The following is a 20,777-nucleotide window of genomic DNA, read 5'->3' on the forward strand; positions in this document are numbered from 1 at the left end:
AAATACTCGTGGTGGTAATCTTAGGACAGCATGGAGTTGTGCTACTCCAGGGTGAGATGGCTGCAGATATAATGAACGCTAGAAATAAGGGAACAAGGACTGTCCTAACTTTTTCCACTGTGAAATGCAAGATAACGGACTAAAAACTCCCAAGCATTTAAGTAACTGAACAGTGAGTACTTTTACTCCTGCTGCAGGAATAAAGCTCTCGGTTACTGGGTACCGAAGTCAGAGGCACAGGGAATTTATATTCACACCCTGAAGAGTCACAAGCATTCATCTACAGTGCAGCTACCACATTCCTAACAGCACCGGAGTCGCTCAAACAGAGCTAAGAGACAAGATCTGGAGGTTACACCGCTGCAGAAAAGAAATCTAAACATATTAAGGCGGGCAGACCTGCTCGCCAAGCCAGGGTCCTGTTTCAGAGTCACCCACGGTGGGGAATGAGTCACCCTCTTCCAGCCCCTGACCAGACCAGAGCGCTGGCGCGGCCCCAGGGATGTCACCCTGCTGGCACCTGTCCTCAGGGAGCACTCTCCGTGGTAGCTTTTTAAGCTTTTTTAACACGGCGAGTGGTAGGAAGCATAACGTGTTACGTGGTTTTCTCATACAGCTGAATCTTACTTCTAAAACCACTGGCAAAGTTACGTGTTTTCTCAACACTGTGCCCTGTAAGAGCTGAAACCGAAGCCTCCGTGGTGTTTTTGGGGAGCTGAAGCAGTGCACATACCTGCTAGCATCTTTACCCCGTCACACACCAGCTATACAATGTGCATCAAAAGTTAATCACACACAGGCGGGCAGGCCCGTAAATCTGACTGCTCAGGCATTTACTAGATACAATTAAAGTTCAGCGAGTGAGAAAACTTGCACGTTAACAGTTTCAGGACATATAAAGAGTGCAAAGGCTGCGTCCACCTTGTATTCAATTGCCTGCAATGGTTTTCTTATGGCAGCAGAAAATGTAAAGCCGTATTTGTTATATTCACAAGAATTCAAGATTGCTTCTGCTGTGTATCTGGGACTGCTCTGACACACATTCAGAGCTATCTCTGCACAATAACCTCATCCACCTGCGGGTTAGGCAGAGCACTAGGATGTATTTTTGGATAAAAACATGGCTATTTTCCAACAGTGCCGTGCAAGGGGACATCCTTTGTACACATTCTGTTGATCTACCATAGTCACTGTCTCTATTTTTAACTCCCTTTATGCAGAGTTTGTAGCTCTGTAGCTGCAGCCCCGTGAGTTTCCAGGGGCTGTGCTTTCAAGCTGGGTGCATATCGACCGTGCACCTCTGTGGTGCTTCCTCCTGCTGATGTTTCAATTTTCACCCCTGCCACAGTGGATTCACTTCGACTGTTCTGTAATGTCAAGCCCGATCCCACTTCATGGTCTCTACTACAATGCATAACTGGATTTTCCAGGAGATAATCTTGAGTCATTTCCTCCTACCATCCTGCCAAACTCACGTTCAACTCTGACCTTCTCAAGGAGGTGTTAACATTGTTCTCTTAATTCACTTATGTTCTGCGTATGCCAGCATGAATTACAGTTTTCAGCCAGCACTCAGGGAGAAAAGGTTTTTCACTTCCAAGAGTGCAGGGTACCGCTTACCACTAGGAAGACAATGTACACAGAATGTATGTTTGCTTTTAAGCCTTCCTGAGCATGCAAGTGCATTCCTCTGAAAGCCCTTTGGCATTTATTGCAGGTCCACAGTTTTCAAAACATGCCCAACATGTGATAAAGATCAAAAGCACCTGCTCTGCAAGACAGATTTGCATTCGGTGGATGCGCTTTTGTCATCATGCTGTTTCTGCCTGATCACAAAACAACAGTCTGAGTTGTGAGAGAGACAGAAACAGCGCGAGCTCAGGCTGGCAATGGGTTTGGTGAGGCAGAGGTCCAACCTAAGACATGAAACAGAGCAGACACCTCAGGAGGAGCACCATCTACGCGGCCCAGCACCTGCGATGCTCACCGTGCTACAGAGAGTTTCTGCAAGGACTGTTTCATGGCTTCAAGCCACCCTCGATCTTAATGTCTGCACTGGCTGCTGACCTGCTGGCCTTCTCGGTGAGACTGATGGGCGGGAACAGGGGAAAGATATTCCTCTTCCTTTCCTGCTGGCAGCCTCCAGAAACCAGGTTCTGCTCTCAAGTGCTCCCCCCTGCTCCTACCCCACCACAAGCCCAAAGATCTGCTAGACGTTAGAGGTAACACCCCCAATAACACCTAGCTCCTGCAATAATCACGAGGGAGACAGAAGATGTAACCTGAAGAGCAAGTGGGAAGGTCTCCTCTCAAGAGACCAGGCACAAGACCTGTGCAAGTCAGCAGGCTGATTGTGTTTGCCCGAGTGCCAGCGAACAATAAAAAAAAAGACTGATGCCATCGCAGAGGTTAAAGGATGCACTTTTCGCAGGGCTTTTCTGCTAAGCTTGTTGTAGGAACTTCCAGTAGCCCCTTCCTACACTGTAGAGCCCAAAGAAGTAGTGCCAGAAGTCAGACGAATGATATGATGGCATTTCTTTAGGAGCTCCAAAGCAAAATAAAAAGGTAACTGTTCGCCTCAGACAAATTCAGAACTAGAATGAGAAGATAAATTATTAGATATGTCTTTAAAGGGCTGGAGTGAGCCTGGAAAACACAGGCTAGAGCCGTGCTTTCTTAGAACAGGGAAAATTAAACAGTAAGTTATAAACAAAAGCAGCTGAAAAAGTTCCAATCACAAGAGAGGATTCCCATGCTGGTAAGTCTCCTGTTCCTGGGGCACTTTAAGGAAGACAACCGAAGAACAGTAGAATAGAGGAGCAAGATGTAATTTCCTTGAACTTTCAGAAGCCTTTGAAGTCCCTCCCCGTTTACTCCGAAGCCAGCGATACGCAGAAATACCGCAGGAAAGAGCAGCTGCTTCTTGTGCCATGGAAAACACGTGAGCGCTGCTCTGGTTATTGCCCTTCTCGAGCCCTGCACCCAGGGGCTGTCATTCAGTGCTTATGCTTTTGTAGTTAAAGGGCCTTGAGCAGCACCCTCCTAAAAATGACTTCATTGACAGTACCAAAACAGAGACAGAAAAGGCTCAGTGAAGGGCTACAAGATTAGAGACATGGAAAAACTTTGCTCAGAGACAAAAAACCAATATGACTGTTCAGTTTAGAAAGAATATATACAAACAGTGGCATGGCAGATGTTACTAGATAATAAACAGCATGCAAGAGGCAGTTTGTTTGCTCTTTTCTTTAGAGGTCATAAGGATAAGGGAAACAAAGGCAGCTAATTTAAACAGAATAAACAAAAATACAGTTTAGATGGAGATTTTAAAGATGGAGTTCACTGCTGCAAAATACAGCTACCAGCAAAGGGCCTTCTTGAAATACGAGCAGGATTACACACGAACACCTGCAGTGAGAACATCACCTTCAACTCTGCATTTCGGTTAACACTAAGCTGTGTAAGGACTAGCCCAGAAGCTGGGTAGCTTTGAGCACCCTGATCTGGGGAGAGCTGCACCCGCCCATGGCAGGGGGGTGGGCAAGAGATGATCTTTAAAGGTCCCTCCCAACCCAAACCCTTCTGCGATGCTAAGAAAGTTTGCCCCTTCCCCTGTCCTCTGCCAGTAAATTATTCCAGTTCATACACACCAGCTCTTACTGTCCGAGCCCCGCACCGTTCCCAGAGAAGGAGTGAAGCTCTTAATCAGCCACACAGACTGAACACGCTCGGGGCACAAACACACAGCCCAGGCTGGCTCAGGGCACTGGACGTGCTGGTACACCTACTTTGCTGTCCAGACGCTGCAGGTAGGAACAGATGTACTCTATGCTTGCTCCAAACGGGTGCACGTGAAGAAATGTTGAAATTATTCCTGCGGAAAGGAACATCACAAACATCATTTTCATGAGACAAGAGTCAACTGAGAACACCAGCGCTCTCTTACTACTGGCACAGCACAGAGGGATCTCATCGGGCATTTTTGGTTTTACGTACAGCGAGGTTTGGCCCATAGACTGCAAAGGAAACAACAGCCAGCCAATGCAGCTGGTTAGGACTTAAAACAGCCCTCATCACGCTCACTCCCGGCCGAGTACTGTGCCCAGTGATGAACCACGCTGAGATTATCATACATGTGGGGATGCAAGGCCCAAGTAGAGGGAAAGCAGAGCTCTCCTCCGGCTGTACCAGCAAAGGACAATGAGCAGGAAAAGACAGAAGGCAAATGAAGACAGCAGCAGTGGCATGTGTCCTCCATCCCAACAGCTTTGCAGCACTCTGTTAAATAGAGCAATCCAGGTTTGCACCCTCTCATGAAGAGACTCCTTTCCAGCTCATGGCCAGGACTGTATATCAAAAAGACTGACTTGTGTTTCTGACCACCACCTGCAGAAAAAGGCTGTGCCTTTGGTTTTCCCCAAAGTCCCTTCCCTCTCAATGCAGAACCAGCCCATGATCTGGCACAAACAGATCCATCTGGATAACAATAAGTGATTTATTGTTATTCTCAAATCAGATGTAAAGGGATGGCTAAGGAGTGACAATGAACTAAAGAAAATGCCTTGTTCCATCAAGACAAGGACTTCTGTTCCTCCTTTTCAATGCTCCAGAAAATCCCCAACTACCCAGTGCTTTGGGCTGAAAAGTCACAGCATACCATGTCAGGTTATTTTCAATATTACTAGGAATAGGCAAGGGGAAAGGAAACAGAAAGGGCAGCAGATACACCTGCGCTGTAAATCAGAGGTCACCAATCCCTTTGCGAGCATCACTTGAAAATGCTGGCAATGTTTCTCGTCCCATTGAGCCCAGCCTTCTCCTCCTGCCACCTTTCTCCACTCTTCCTTCCTCTCTGGATACAGCTTCTAAAGCTAGAAGAGCTTATCTGCTCAGGGTCCATGGCACACCACGCCTGACCTAATGGTGTGCTGTGTGGGCCCACAATTGCATTCACACCGTTAGGTGCTGCAATGCTCAAGCTGATTAAAGTCTTAGAGCTCGTGACACTGCTTAAGATCCTGGAAGGTTGATTAGGCTCTAACAAATTAAGACAGACCCTCCTCTGAACCTTCCTACCTTCAGTGATGCCTCCCAGAAGAGCAACTTGCACTCCAGTATGTGCTGACCTGGACCGTCACTACCCACAAGGCCCCTTTACACGTGTGTGGTTTTGATCGAAAGGTGCACCGCACAAGATCTTCACACAAGCAGTGCACAAGGTAAAACCCTGACCCCACCAAAGCGCGAGGCTTTCCGTGGTTCCAGGACCCCCACCTCCATTGGCATCACCAAAGGAACAAGAGCTGGCCGGAGGGAGTTGCAAGGCCACCCTGAAGTAAGTCCCACTCAGTTCAGGTCTCCAGCATCGTCACCAAGCCCACAAGAACTTACCAACTAACAGAACTTCTCGTTCAGATTTCACAGGACTATTGTTCGATGTCTTCTCAACGGGACATTCCTTCTCCTGGCTGCACGCACAAACTCTGGATGTGCTGCTCTCCTGCAAGAAAACCACAGCGCCCGTTCACGCTCCAGCAGCACAGCAGGCACTCGTACAGCAGCAGCTCGCTCAGACTCGACGGAGCCTGTATTTATGTTTTCCTGTTTCTGTGAGTCACTGCATTCATCACATTGCTGCATCTACTGTTTGTTTTGCAAAACGCTTCCAGCAAAGCACAGCTATGTTCATGCTGCTGTGTCTGAATTATCAAGTTAGATTAAAAGCCCGTTAAGTTAAGTAAGACGCCACAACACACACTTTATCAGCCCTGTTCACTGGTATGATGACTGCTGTAGAAGGGCCTTATTTTAAATAATAAAAGCAAAAACAGACTAGAAAGAAAGCCTTGCAATGACTAAGGCAGAGGCAGATGTTTATTTTTCAGATGCCTAAACTGAGGCAATATGATTAACCAAGTGTCCAATGGCTGCAAAGGGTTTAGGATCAGACTGTCCTTGACTTGAGTTTGTGGTACTGAATTAAAACAGAATTTTGCATAACTTACCGTCCCCAAAATAAACTTAAGACTGCCAGTGATGCAAAGACTTTGTGGGTGCACTAGAAGCAGGACTTTTATTCCTAAGTTTTATGGGGAATTCCAGTGGTCTGAGCGCTAAAGCTATAATTGGAAATTGCCTCCAGTCATCAGCAAAATGGACTGGACTTGGGCCAAAGATAAAATTAAACGGTCCCTGCGGTTTGCTTAGGTTCTTACACCAGTGCAATTCTCAGCTACACAGGACTGAAACTGTGCAGTCCTGGCCTAAGCAGGCTATAATTTGCTTCTACAGGAGAAAGTAAAAGTCTGCACTGTGGAAATGGAGCTAGCTTCAGGCTGACACAGAGACTGCAGTTCAGCCGGTAGTGTTACACTGGAAACACACGGACTGCTTTCCCTCCAAGATCCAACAGGTATTTTTGAAGGCTAGTTGAAATAACAGTGCAAGAAATTACCTTGCACACCAAAATGCATTTCTGCACCACAGTGTTGCAAATACCTGCTGTTCTTCCATCCAGAAGCTGCTAGCAATGGATAACTTGATGATTTTAATTTGTACATGAAGACGGTCTGTAGAGAAGTGTGTAAGCGCGGTACAAACCAACCAAACTTTAAAAAATTGCTCATTTTACAAAGAGGTGTCATTACTTCCCTCAGTAAGATACTCTGACTGAAGTAGCAGAAAAGAAACTTAGACTTACATTCCCTTGACAATCAATTGCATCTCTCTCCTTGTCCTCTTCATCTGCTATGCTTTGCTATACATAGGTAAAGAAAAGGAAAGATTACTGATGACAGTCTGTTATTTCTGTTCTTTGATTTCAGGCACTGAAACTCCTGCACTGAAGATTACTGGGATACAAAGCCATTTGTAGTTACTAGAAAGACATTTATTATCTTCCCGAGCTCATGGCACAAAGAGGTGGGGCTGAAGATTGAAAATCTGAGACAAGACTTAGCATTTGGCTCTCTGGTCCTCAGTGAGAAGTGCTGTGTAATGTTTCCTGTCTATGCTGTATAATTGTGTCTGCGCTATAGAGGAGAGGACCAAGCACATTTAGATTCATGCATGGGTCCACAATCAAAAGGCAGCGTGGATCACACCTGAGAAGAAACAGTATGTATTCATGTTTAGAATAAATCCAGCAAGCATATTATAACACTGACAAAAGCTTTCAATTCAACAGTGTTTTATGGAGGTCAGATCAAAACACATCCCTAAAATGCAAATCTAAAAATCAATGTTTGATTACTGAGAGCCCTTTTTCCTATCTTTTAAAGCTGAGGTTGCAGAAAACCACATTTCAACTGCAATACCACTGTATACTATAAAATGAAAGTTAATCTTTTATTTATACAGTTGCTTATGTAGATTGTCTCACTGGTACAGGAAGCAATCAGTAAGCTCATTACTGATACACATTCTCCAATTTGGCAGGTAATTTTTTCTAGCCTTCCAAAGACAACTGCTCCTAAGTCAGGACTAGGCATCTTCTACAGGAGCACCGAAGGACAGAGGTCCTTCACTGCGCTTCACGGACCATGAAATCCAAGGACCACATTTACTACTGAGAATAAGGAAACACTTGGGATGGCACGTACCTGCTCCTTCAGGTTTTCTAATAATGTTTCTATTTTTAGTTTGTCTTCTCTCACTTTTTCTAACTCGGCTTCTCTCTTTTTGTATTCATCTTGTACTTTCAAAAGATGCTGCAAGAGAAAAGATAAAACTCAGTTCTTCACCTGCCTTTCACCTCCTACTATTTAAAGGATATAAAACGAATAAGGGCTTTTCCATGAAGACCAGGCAGATAAGAACTAATAGGTTAATTATACAACAAGAAGAAATATTTTCTACAATATACCTTAGAAACATCTTTGCCTATTAGCATACAAAAAAAGCTTGACTTTGTAAACACGGGGAAGTAATTCCATCACCAACAAACCTTCGCTGTCCCTGAAATAAAGCACACGTTGTGCACTAGACTGTGGGCCTGACCCATGTTAAAGCTAACTCTTCCTCTCCCCGAGTCCAGCGCACGCGATGGCCATACAAACAGCCAGCACATGGGAAAGAGCAGCACAGAAACAAGCGACCTGGGGAAGTCACCTTAAAGTCTTCCTAGACCTCTAGCCCCACGTTAATACAGAGTTGTCTTGCGATTTAAGAAAATACTCTGAAATAGCTACTAGATAAGGAGGTTTGCACTATTTGCACAATTCCACATTGCAGAAAAATGTGACGACTGCTCCCCACCCTGGGCACCAGCTCAGCAGTGCAGGGTGCTGGCAGCAAGCACCGCAGCAAGCTGTGCACAACCTTGACTAGCAAAGCTCAGGAGAAAGGCTGGGTAGTGAATCACAACCCACGTCTCAGAGGTGAGCAGAAAGAAATTCTCAAGCCCAACTTGGTGTCTACCAAGGAGAACCAAAGCTGTGGTTGTGGATATAACAGTCTGGTTCCAGAGCAAATTTGTGCTCTTGAATGTGTCCATAGGGAAAGCAGATGAGTAGGAAAAACCTATCTGAACAAACCAACACACAGGCAGCAGAGGAAAACTGTGATTCATCTCCCATGAGAGCCAGAAGAAAACTGCTCAAACTGCTAACAGCACTGGGTCCCCCAGCAATAAGCAAGATCACGTCACCAGGAGTGACCGTTAAACGCTAATATGGCAAAGGCACTAGCCTAGCAGCTTTCTTAAGTCAACTCAGGATACATAAATATATATATATATTCTTCAGTAAATGTATTATCTATTTTTCAGTGAATGTTTTCTTCCATGCTTGAAACATCCCTGATCAGTAGTTTACTTTAATATTTTTCTCCCTCAACTAGAAGGAAAAAAAAAAAAGATAAAAGAGATTCATTATTCATTAACAAACAGCATCTTTGTTCATTAAGGCAGTTCCTCCAGAGTATTCTCCCAGCACCACTCATCCTGGTAGTGGTGTAAAGAGAAACTTGACCTGCCTGACACGTGCAAAAAGGGAAATCTGTTATGTCCTCCAATTCCTGCCGTTTCCTCCCACACTGAAGGCTGACGGCGACTACAGAAGGCTTTTCCTGCCAGCTCCAACGTCACAAACAGCAGTGCTGTCAGTTCATATGTCAGGTTCATCCGGAGAACGACCATGGCCTTCATAGCATGGCTGCAGGTTCTTATTCTAACAAAGTGCTTACCTGAACTATTATATGCTCTATATGCTTGGCTGTCAGTCTGGCTTAATATCCCAAGGACTACTGTTAAAGTTTACAAGGAACCAAACCACTCGAGATTCAGCCCAGGGAAATCCCAAAGGACAAGACATGCCCTACACATTTCTGTGAGAATGAAAGCCCAGTAAAGTTCAGAAAAGGTGTCAAAGCAAGCCTGGGTTTTCCTGCTTTCTTGCTCATGCTGGTAACCAGGATCTCACAGGGTTACAGAGTGGGTAAGCACAGACTCAGTGCTTCAGAAGTCACAGTGTGGTCAAACAAAGAGCACGCAAGGAATCCATAAACTATGGATTGTTTCCATGTGACTTATCAGTTCATACACAATCGCTGCTTTGAATATTTGGTTGTCTGGGAGCTTTTTGGCAACACTGGAAATGACAGAAAGTTGCTCCCACTCGCCAATTTTGATCCCATTGAAAAACAAAATGTTTTTGCTTGTGTTTCGGCTCCATATCACAGCCCCTTTGCAGCAAGGCCATAGCTATAGAAAAGGCTGGGCCCACCTTCTGCATCCCCTGCAGAGCCTGCTGGAGAAGCTTCATCTGCTGCTCCTTGGTTGTGTCTTCATCCCTGCTTGCTTTGCCTTGCTCCTGCTTCAGCAGTTCCACCTCGTTCCGGTAGGCGTCCAGCTGCCAGCGCAGGCTGTCGTTTTCTTCTTTTAGGGCTTCCACCTGCGATACCAGTGCTGGAGAACAAGGCAGACAGGGATCACAAGACAAAGAACTGGGAGCAAGAAGTCCCTGGGTGCTCTCCCCCAGTGCACAGTGGCTCTGTAGCTTCCAGCACCCAGTTACAAATCAAAAGTACCAAAATTAATTTCTCCCAACCACTGTTTGCGATACCTCTTTAGAAAACAAGCTCCTCTGGAGAAAGAGCACCTCTCAGTAGTGAATGAAGTATTTAAGTTGGAAGGAGAAAAAAAAAAAAGGGCAACAAAAGAACATATTGGGGTGAAGCAACCATGCTGGCAAGGAAGCAGGTTTCCTAGCCAGCAAAGCTGAAAGACTCTGGGATAGGCTCCACTGGAACCTTCAGCCAGAAGAATGTCTCCATCAAGCCATGGGATGAAACACCTGCATCAGCCTGGTGTCCACACAGGGCTTGATAAAGTCAGGAATAGGATCATCTAACATTATGGCTGCGAAGAGAGCTTCAGCAGGTTTCAAAACATACCCATGATGTGGGGGGCATAGCCTGACGTCCCACAGCCTTCCTGTTAACCGCTGGTACTTGGGCCATGGGCAGAGCATGCGGAGGCACGCTTGCCTGGGACTCACACACTGTACTCGGAAGTACATGCTGCATGGGAAGAGGGTGGGTTTGGGGTGGGTTTTATGTAACTGCCCCCACTCATTCTCCCAGCCAGTGAATGTGTTGGACCCCACTCTGTGCAGCCACACATTTCAAAACGAACGACAGCGGGCAATATTCAGTAGATTGTATCGGAAAACCAAGGTGGAAATGAATTAACTCCCTAAAAATGGATCTGGACAGAAAAAGGCAGTTTCCAGGGTGAGCCGCTATGAATGAACTGACAGATTTTGCCTGGTCACTTGGTGGTCAGGTCTGGTCTTTGCTCCCATTCGGCATCTGGCCACACAGAACAGGGCCAGGCAAGGAGATTCTCAAAGCTTCTGCTACAGCTGAAAGAGATACAGGTGCGAACATGCCTGTACAGTGCACTGGCGAGGTTAGGAGCAGCGAGGGGGAGGCAGGGCCACTGCTTGGCAAGAAAAGCCTTCCGACAACAGGCTATAGTCTCCCTGGCATAGCCCATGGCGCTGGGAAAGGTACCTGAACATCACTGAAACACTCATGCGGTCAACAAGACTTGTGCCTATTTGCCAGTGAAACGCACAGTAACAGCAGGAAAAAGTTGCAGTGTTTCTGAGAGAGTGCAAGTGTCTCAGCAAGGCACCTTCTGAAAGTGGAGGTGTCTGAAAAGGCAGGTGTCCTCCCGCTTATTTCAGGAAAGGAAATTCAGAAGGAAGAAAAGAATAGATGTTTTTAGCAGAAACGTTTGGAGAGATGGGCCTTTCATAGTTTTCTGAGGCAGACGACAGCTTAGGGACAAATTACATTGCTTGGGACAAATGTAAGGACCTGGCTACTGCTCTTCAGATGATCTAAGCAAAACATGATGAGCAAGTCCGAGCATTTAGAGTCCGGTAAAACAGACCATAGAAAAATTTTGCTTAGATGGGGTCAGGGGTTGGAGGCAAGAGGGCACCTGGAAAATGCTTTGGAGGCATTAAAATGTTATTTCAGCTTGAACAGAAAGGTTGTTATGGCAGGCTCATCCCAGATTATCATCCAAAGAGAATAAACTGGAAGCAACCTTGACCAAAGACTTTTCTAACTCCACTGGCAGCATGTGAGAAAAAACAGCAGTAATGACTTGAGAAACAACAGTTGGAAGCAGCTCTGGAAGAGTTCACCAACTGTGGCACACAGCTTTGCCAGCCTCTGTCACCCCAGAAGGACGGCACGGTCCTGAGCAGTGCATTACCAGCGTCACATCTAGGGCTGTCCACTGATGCCCTAGAGAACGGATTCGAGCCTTTTAAGAAATGATAGCAGGAAAAGAGAGAGAGAGAACAGGACAGAAACCATACAACAGCCAGATAAGGAGGGGACAGTGAATAAATCTGTGTGCATTCACAGAGAGGGACAGAAAGGAGAGGCAGAACCGGTACAACAAGGCAGACCCCAAACCAGTAGAGGCTCACCAACCTAGAAAGGACCAGAGGGCATTAGGAGGACTCAACAGCCAGTGGCCCCTGTCCTTCCATGACACCCGAAGGAATCGCAGACAGACCGACAGCATACAAACATCCTGGTGCCTGCATGCTGGACAGACCATCTGGAGACACGTCCTGCTGCCTGACTACTGGACAGGCTGCTTGGGGCCATGTTTGAATGCTTGTAAGTATATGGCTACACGAGTACTTGTGTGAACCAGTAAAATCAGTATGGCTCCACTTTTCTTTCTCCCCTTGTACGATGAGTTGGCATTGAGATTTGCTATCTTGTTGTCACAACACTGGAACATCAGATTTCCCATACAACCTTCATGATGCCATGTCCTAAGGTGAATATTTGACTTTGTAACCTCAATACTCAGGAAAGTCCTTCAATGCATTTCTGGACTATTCATCTTTTATTTCCTGCAGACAAAGGACTCTTTGGGCAGTGCAGTTCTCACGTTAGTCCCAGCCAAGGGCATTTCAAGCTGCACGATACAGAAGCACCCAGCTGACCGCACAGCCCCGCACTAAGACAACAACCACGTCTACCACCGCACACCCTTGCTGCTCCCTCCCCAAGCGCTGCCACTGGCCCAGCAGCTGCCCAGAGTACCACTGAGATCCTGGGACGGGGATCTGATGCTTTGTAAACGTGTCTCCAGCGCTGTGCAGACATCGGTGCTGCACTGAAACGGCACAGCTCAGGTGGACGGCGGTGCAGCTGCAAAAGCAGGGCGCTCTGCAGAGAGCGGCTGTGCAGATGACCTCAGCTGCGCACCGCTGCGCCCGTGCGGTTACCCGCACACACGGCAGGGAGCTTACACCTCCATGAACCCCGCACACCTCGCGAGGGACTGCGGTTCAAACACAGCTTTAGGTTACCCTCACCGTCGCAGGGAGGAGTGACAAACCCTGGCTACAGAACCAGGCACCGAGAGGAAAACAACTCCATATAACTGCAGTTGATTTTGCTCTGCCCGTGACAATGCTGAGGTACAAAACAGTCAGAAGTGGGCTCCTGCAAGAAACCACTGAAGAGACAAGTGCTTTGTTTATGAGCTGTAAAAAGTGATTTTACCTGATTCTTCTGTTTCTTTCATCTCTGATGGATCTTCTATTTCTTCATCAGACATTTCCATTTCCTCCTCTCTTCGAATACCCATTAGTTCATCGTTATGAATGTTACGGATTTCCTAAGGTTCAGAAAGTAGAGAGGTTTTTTAAACGCAGATTACAAGGAACAGATTGGTTGGATAAAAAAATGCTGAAATCTAAGTCTGCAAATGCAACTCCACGATACAAGAAAGGGGTAATGATAAAAACCCCAGACTATTAGCTCAAGGACAGTACCTATCATGAGCCAACCTGTCAGTGCTGCTGATATTCCTGACTCTTCCGTCTCCCTTCTCCTCTTTGTCCCAGAGCTGGCACCTAGCCTTTCCCACAGTGTGGTTTCTCGGTGAACCCCCTCCCCGCATCTGCCCTGCTTGACATCCACACACCTCTCCCACATTCGGCGCTGCCCAACCTCGTAACCACCACTGGGTCACTACCAGTCTTCTTGCTCGCAGCACACACCTAAGATCAGTAACTCCCCGTCGCCACGACTGCTGTCAGTGCTCTCCCCGGCCCCGCGCACCCGGAACGGCTTCCCTGATGCCATTCTGCCCTGCCTCTTGCCTGCTGGGCTCCTGCCCACGCTCGCCTGCCCAGCGCCTGGGACGGATGCCCCCACTCTGACCGAGCGAGCAGGACTCTGGTTCAGCCGCCACCGACAAGTACGCCTGACGGAAGGCAGCCCTGCTGCGCAAACCGTGAGAAATCGTGCCAGGGCGTACCTTCTCGGGAGCTAACGGTACCGGCCTGAGCTGGGACTAGGCCAAACCAAAACCGCTGCAGCCGCTGCGCGCGCACACGTGCGCCCAAGGGGTCTGACTACGAGTCCATCGCTTGACACTACAAATATCTGCAGCCCGCCCCGAGCCCACTGAGCTCTCCTGCACGGCAGCAGGCTGCACGGCGGCGGTCTGCCTCCAGCAGGAACGCCTCTCAGGGTTACCCCTCAAGGCCGAGAGACCCTTTACCTGGCATCTGGTATCTATAACAAGGTAAGCGACATTCTACATTGCACCTAAAAGTATATTATACGTTAGCAACGTTTTTATATATATATAAAATGTATCCAGCGGCAGCTTGTTAAGAAATGTAGTTAGTATTTGACTGCCGTATCACCACTGTCAAATCACTGTTTCATTACCATTCAATTATTGTTTAATCACCATTTGGAGTCAGCATCACTGGAAATGTTCAAAAAACGTGTAGACATGACACTTCAGGCCATTGTTTAGCAGGCATGGTGGTGCTGGGTTGATGGTTGGACTTGATGATCTTAGAGGTCTTTTCCAACCTTAATGATTCTGTGATTTAATTATCATTCAATCATCGATTAATTATCATTTGATCATCCTTTAACCATCAATAAAACCCTTCTAGTTAACTCCATAATGATGACTTCTCTTAATAAGTCACCCGTGACAGCTCCTCCACCGGTGCTGTCCCCCCGTGGCACACACAGCCCGGCTGCTAGCTGACACATCTCCCTGGCATTGCTTCCTCCTGCCATCCAACATAGCCCGCACCTTCCGAGCAGCGCCCTGCATGGCACCTGCCATGCACCACTCTTGCCCTGCCGCAGCATGACCGTACCTATGACCCATAGTGCTGCCCACTCCATTCCTCCCTGCTCCATGCCTCCTCCATGCAGCTACAACAAAACCTACCTGAGAGACAGGCCGTGCCAGTTAGAAGCAGGAATTGCAAGTACACAGAGGACAGAGACTGCTCAGCCACCTCCTGACCCGTATCAGTCCTGGTGCACTTTGAAGCTTCTCTCCCCTCTCCCCCCGTGCCAACCACCGGTGCCCAGCCTGCACCAGAGTGACTCTCCCTCCAGCTGCTGGGATCCTCTCTGCTCTCTGTCACAGCCTTGGTCCACCTTGGGGATCAGATGCTACTTCCTACGCTGGTCCCTCAGCCACCCCAGCTCCTGCCTGCGTGTGTCCGTTCTCCTCCGTTCACCTTGTCCAGGCAGAGCTGGACAACCCCACCCGCTCCTCCAGACAAGGTCCCCTGCTCCATCCTCTGCTCCGACCAGCGCACACTGGGCAGAGGAAACACCCAGCTCAGCCCCTCCATCCCCTCTGCAAAGCAGGACAAGCAGCATTCGGAAAACATCAGTCAGCTATTCAAGAAGATGGAGATGTCAGGAACGCTTACTGCAGGCTAGCACAGCTGGCCCCGTGGCCCTGCATGATGTCGATTTACCACAACTTCACTTGGATTATACACCCCAGACACAGCCACAGGAGAAAAGATATAGGATATGCTTATGAAATAGTGTCCAGCTCTTCGTAGATTTTACTCTAATGGCCTGAAACTTTCAAAAATTCTGCTTGCCAGCACCAAGCACACATCCACCAAGATCAGACAACAGGGAAAACAACCATGCTTTCAGCTTGCATGAATGGACACCTTGGGGACAGCAACGGGGAAAGGGCAAGAACAAGGCAGATCCAAACACGATGGGCAGCGCTGGCTACCCTTCCAAAGCGACTGCTGCCTGCCCTAGAGACCACCCATAAAATGGCAGCTGGGTTGAAGCTCAGAGGAAAATCTTCCCATCATCTTTAACTGACTCTGCTCAACAGCTGAAAGCCTAAAGAGGCCTCGAAGCTGGAGAAGGCTGCGCAGAGCACAGCAGGCTACGCCATGGGTCACCAGCGCCCTGACTGCGCCCAAGGGGCAGCCCTGGACGGGAGAGGAAAAACCATCAGAGAAGCCAAGTACTTGAGCAAGGCACTTCCTAAGCAAGGGAACATGTGGGCTGGTGGCTACCGTGGCGCGGTGGTTCACTAGGTCTCGAGCGTCCTTGGCTTCTTAATGAGCTGCCTGCAGCGACAGGACTTGCCAGCGCTGCCTGGGAAAACCACCTTAAGTCACCGTTGATAAAGATAAAACCCTGGCCTAGCCTAACGACTCCCCAACACTAGCCTAACAACACTCCCCAAGCTGCCTGCCAGGCTTTCTTCCGATGCGGTGACCCACAGGATTAAACTCTGCCGAAAGCTGTACCAAGAAGATGCATCTTGTGGGTCCACCTTCCTTTAAGGGAAGGCCCTAAAGCTGGGGGAGCCCAGCAGGCTGAGCCCAGCAGCAAGTACTCCTGGAAGAGGCCTCACCAGTGGTCTCGCAGCCTCTTCCCACAGGGATAACTTACCTTGGAACAAAAGACAGCTCCAAATGGAGAGAGTACTCCCACCCCAGTCATAGTAAGCAATCTCAGTAAGCAGGAAGGAACAGGAGGACTAGGGCTCAAAGTAGAGGTACAGTCTGAATCAGACTCTCCACCTGGCTTATCAGGTATAAAATAAAATGTTATCTCCTCCCTTAGGTACTACAAAAGGTTTGATTCAGTGGGACTTGGAAGGAAAATCCCAGAAGTGCAGTCTCATGAGGAGATCACTGCTGGAAACTTCCCAGGAAAACACAGTCATTTTGAGTCTTCCAACGTTGTGGGGGATCGAGGCCAACCACTGGGTATTACCCAACTCTACAGATTTTTCTCAGGTCGCAGCTATATGGGAAGGTGGCCTGCATACATGCAACCTAGTGGTGACCACGGATCACCAGCCTGTCAACTTTGCCCAGAGTTACTTTTGATGTTAAATAATCTTAAAGGTGAAAGACAACTTCTGGCTTTGCTGGGATAGACTTGTTTTCCAAGTTTGTGAAAAGGAACTCGATATCTGAGAAAAACACAGAACCACAGAAGATTTTATGCCAGAGGGAAGGGATGCCATACAGAGGGACCTATCCATGTTCCCAGGATAACAGCTATCTCCTCCCCTCTTCCTCAGGCCAAACATCAAGATGGGCTCCACGGCCAGATGCAGCCAAGCAATGTGACATCCCTATTACGCAGGTGACAGAAGGCAGCATGTATTTCATTGCAGACTCCAGGGCAAACATCTCCCAAAGCCATCACTTGCCCAAGAGACAGCCTTTCTTTACCTTAGCTTTATTTTTCCTGACATTGTGCCTGACTCCAATAAGATTTGATAAGATCAGATAAGGGACTGAGAACTATTCTTCCTCCTGCAGGAAGAGCAGTTTAAGTGACATGCCTTTTTCCACCAACCCCACCCTTGTCACCACCTTTAAATCCTGTATTTCACTAGCAATGTCACTGCACAGCATAAATACAGAAATATGAGAACATCCTCACTCAAGTTTTCCAGACTGTCCAGCTGCAATTATTTCCACCTCTCAAGTCTGTCAATAAAAATGTGACAAAACAGATCTCTGATGATGCTTAGGGTTTGTTCGTTGGTTTTCTGGTTTTTTTTTTTTTAAACATCTCTCTAGAAATCCCTCTTGCTTTAACATTAAATCGGCACAAAACAAATCAATAATAATTATTATTGTGCACAACTTCAATCAGCATACAGACCTCAATGTATTGCTGCTAGTAACGCAAAGACCAAGAGAAAATTAATTACCTGTAACACAAGAGACGACTGAGTAATTCCCATCGTACACTGTGAATTAAGGTGGTGTTATCCATGCGAGCATTGTGCAAACTCAACATCAATATCCTGACAAAAGAGAGACTGTGCTGGAGGATCTAACACAATAAAAAAATTACCAACCTCTGCTTGTTTGCACCACACGCTGATGTTCTTACGCTGAGCTTTCGTGAAATGGTCCCAAGCCTTTTGTTTGGAGGCAGAATGGTACACGGCCACTATCTGCTCGACTGTAGTATCAAATCAGCAGTCAAATCAGGCCAGAATATCATCCAGAGAGGGCGAACAAGAGGAGTAAAGGAGTAAAAAAGTGGAATCAGGCAGGTGGTTTGGCTAACCTTTTCTTATAACACTGTACTGTGCTGAAGCTAAGCTCAGGAAAAGGTCTCTGTCCCTGGAAAGAAAAGTGTGGACTTCACCAGGCCAGAGCCAAATGCTCACAGAGTAACGATCAACCGGGACAATGGCATCTGCTCTCAACTGGAAAAAAAAGGCGGCACAGGTTGCGCTGAAAAATGTTCAAATAGGCTGTGCAACGCTGCCTGTGAGTGTAACAAGCACACCCAGGTAGCACTCGCTCTCTAAAACGGGACGGTTAAGTACAAGTGCGGAAGCTGGCACTTTGGGTGTTCTTCTGCCTAGTGGGTGCAGTCCTAAAGAACAGTGCCACAGCCTGAGCACAACCGCATCCCGCCGTGCGGACTACGGAAAATGGATTCTGGCAGCAGCCATCAATTTCTTTTGTTCCTGAAATTTATTCCTTCTATTTCTCTAGAAAATCTGCAGAGGTTTTTTGGAATATAAAGTGCCCTTCCTTGAATGAGAGCTAACCCAACAGCGGAAAGCACTTCTACCTGGTTTTGTTTGTTTGGTTCGTTTTTTTACACTTGTGATGTTGAAGTAGGCATAATTCTTACAAAATAAAATCAGCACTCTCCTACTTAGGTTAACCTAAGAGTGGCTGAGGTAATCAGTGGGTGTGTTATAGAGCCGAGTTGCATGCTACTGTCTGTTACTACTTACTCTGCAGCACTTACTGCATTTCCCTCTGGACCGTGTGCCCGTATTTTTTATCGTGAACAATTAAAAAAAAAAATTAAGTCTCAAACAAGTAACAAAATTACTGAATATAAAAACAAAAGTTAAGAATGTTCACAACCTAGCCCAGGGGGTCAAGGAGACTTAGTATAATTGCGGAGAAGGTATTCTTAACAAAATAAAGTAAAAAAGAATATTCAGACTTACTAAAGAAAGAATGTGTAAGAGGCAACGAATGGTTTAAGGAACTGTTATAAATTACATCTGGGAACTAATATAGGCCATGCCTCTTCCTTGTTTTCATGGTTTAATAAAGTACTGGGATCTGAAAAACCCAGGTTTGAAATGCTGCAACAGGTTTTCAGTTATGAGTGAGAACAGAGTGCTGGGAACACTCTGCTGCATCCTACCTTTGGCGAATAAATCCTGTACACTTCGCTGAGGCACCAGATTACCAGGAACTTACCTTGTCTGTGCACAGAAATGGAGTTGTAAAGATGACAGAACTACTAATAGACTATAATTAAAAGAGGAAAAAAATTAAGAATTCATTCTCTCCTCCCCCAGATGTGGACTCTTACTCCAATAAAAAGTACCACAAGAAACTTTTGCCAAGTTAATGATCTATGCTTATAAATTAACTATAGCTGCACAGAAGTGACTGCTACTTCTTTTCCTGAAGCCCTTTTAGCGTGGCCTCTCCAGACTCTAGAAATTAAACGTCTTCTCTACAACAACAGACAACCAACATTCAGGGCGGAAACACTACTCACACTGAACCAGAATCCCTGAGAGAGCAAGTTTGAATTTCTCTTTAGCTTCTTCCATCTCTTTCTCATGAGCTGCTTTCTCATTCACTAGTCTGCGAACGTGGCTGTTGGCTGACTGGATCATGGAGTAGAAGTTGTTGGCAGTCCTCCTGTTCACTTCTCCACGCTCTATCCAGGTCAGCAAGGTCTGTATGGCTTCCAAGAACTTTGTGTCATCTGTAGCAAGAACGAACACCTTTATACCACAGAAATACAGGGTTACCTGCGCAGCTTTTGGATCCTTCCCCGGCACTGCTGAAGTGCTCTCTTTCAAAGGTCAACTTACTTCGGGCGGCTAATCACAATTCTTGAAAGCACGGTATTATCTGAATACAGGACTATACATAGGAAGGCAAGTCTAACATCAAGCTGATGGAGCAAACCATCTGTTGAGGAGGCAAAAAGAGGAGGACCAATTGCTAGAAACCTACTGGGAAACTTCATATGCCTATTCAGATATACTCTTTCATGAAAGACAATATCCTCCAGCTCCAAAATAATCAGGCCACGCATGGGTCTTAGGCTTCAAAGAAGGTCTTATGACTTACACTAGTCCTTTTAACATGAAAAAAATGGTTTGGAAGAAACTGTTGTACTCAAAAGACAAACAATTCTGAAAAAGAGATGGCTAGCAGAGCTGCTGTGTGCAGGCTGAGGGCTCAGTCTGAACAGGCTCTGCAAGGTCTAGATGGCACCATCATTTCAGTTCAGCAAGACAGCCACTGGAGAATACAAATCTACATCGCAGCATCTGCACAGGCGGGTGGCCGTGGCCTGCAGAACCACCTACCTTTCAGTTTCTCAGCGACTATGCTGCACTCGTGGTCGGAGTAATGGACAACGGGAGGTGGGGAGGGCGGGCGGAAGCGCTCCTCTTCCAGCCTCCTGCGATGGCGCTCCTCTCTCGCCAGCATCCGCTGCTTACATTCCCACTCGTACAGATCATCCCGAGCCTGAGCAAAATCCACATGCAGGCGTCCAGTATCCTTCTTGTCAGTGCTGGAGCCCAGCCTGATGCGATAGCCTGGCAGTGACGACAACAGTGTTCAGACAGCACAGGTGACTTACCTTAGGCTCCAACCACCCACCCATGCCCGTCCCTCATTCCTACTGAGCAGAAAGCCCCTGAACAGAAGAGGTGACTGAAGAGTTTAGTGCATAGAGAGTGATGCTGGAAAAGAAAACATTATCAGGGTGCGTGCTGCTCTCTGCCTGTGTTCTGCACACACCAGGCAAGATCTTACACGGGCTGTTCCTCCTCTAAACACTAGCAGGTACTGGGTCTCGAAAAGCAACTGTTTAATTGCACGTAACCTCTCAGGCTGTGGGACTAAGCCCAGCTGTTCACAGGGGGAAGACAGAACTGCCTTGGATTCTTC

The 20,777-nt window shown here is 47.1% G+C and overlaps 1 protein-coding gene across 2 annotated transcripts in view; it reads right to left on the reverse strand.

The window, feature by feature from the left end:
- ENOX2 (ecto-NOX disulfide-thiol exchanger 2) overlaps nucleotides 1–20,777 on the reverse strand; it is a 31,881-nt gene that overhangs the window by 1,208 nt on the left and 9,896 nt on the right. The window contains exons 4-12 of one of the 2 annotated variants that reach the window (XM_010286407.1): nucleotides 20,189–20,422; nucleotides 19,363–19,575; nucleotides 17,675–17,781; nucleotides 13,045–13,159; nucleotides 9,723–9,904; nucleotides 7,602–7,709; nucleotides 6,701–6,757; nucleotides 5,392–5,500; nucleotides 3,789–3,874 (exon numbers count right to left, since the gene is read on the reverse strand). In XM_010286407.1, the coding sequence (XP_010284709.1) occupies nucleotides 3,789–3,874; nucleotides 5,392–5,500; nucleotides 6,701–6,757; nucleotides 7,602–7,709; nucleotides 9,723–9,904; nucleotides 13,045–13,159; nucleotides 17,675–17,781; nucleotides 19,363–19,575; nucleotides 20,189–20,422 (1,211 nt within the window). The remainder of the gene's footprint in view (nucleotides 1–3,788; nucleotides 3,875–5,391; nucleotides 5,501–6,700; nucleotides 6,758–7,601; nucleotides 7,710–9,722; nucleotides 9,905–13,044; nucleotides 13,160–17,674; nucleotides 17,782–19,362; nucleotides 19,576–20,188; nucleotides 20,423–20,777) is intronic. The other variant, XM_010286408.1, reaches the window with a different exon arrangement.

The sequence above is a fragment of the Phaethon lepturus genome, unplaced genomic scaffold (assembly GCF_000687285.1).
Source record: "Phaethon lepturus isolate BGI_N335 unplaced genomic scaffold, ASM68728v1 scaffold17594, whole genome shotgun sequence".
NCBI classification, from domain to species: Eukaryota; Metazoa; Chordata; class Aves; order Phaethontiformes; family Phaethontidae; genus Phaethon; species Phaethon lepturus.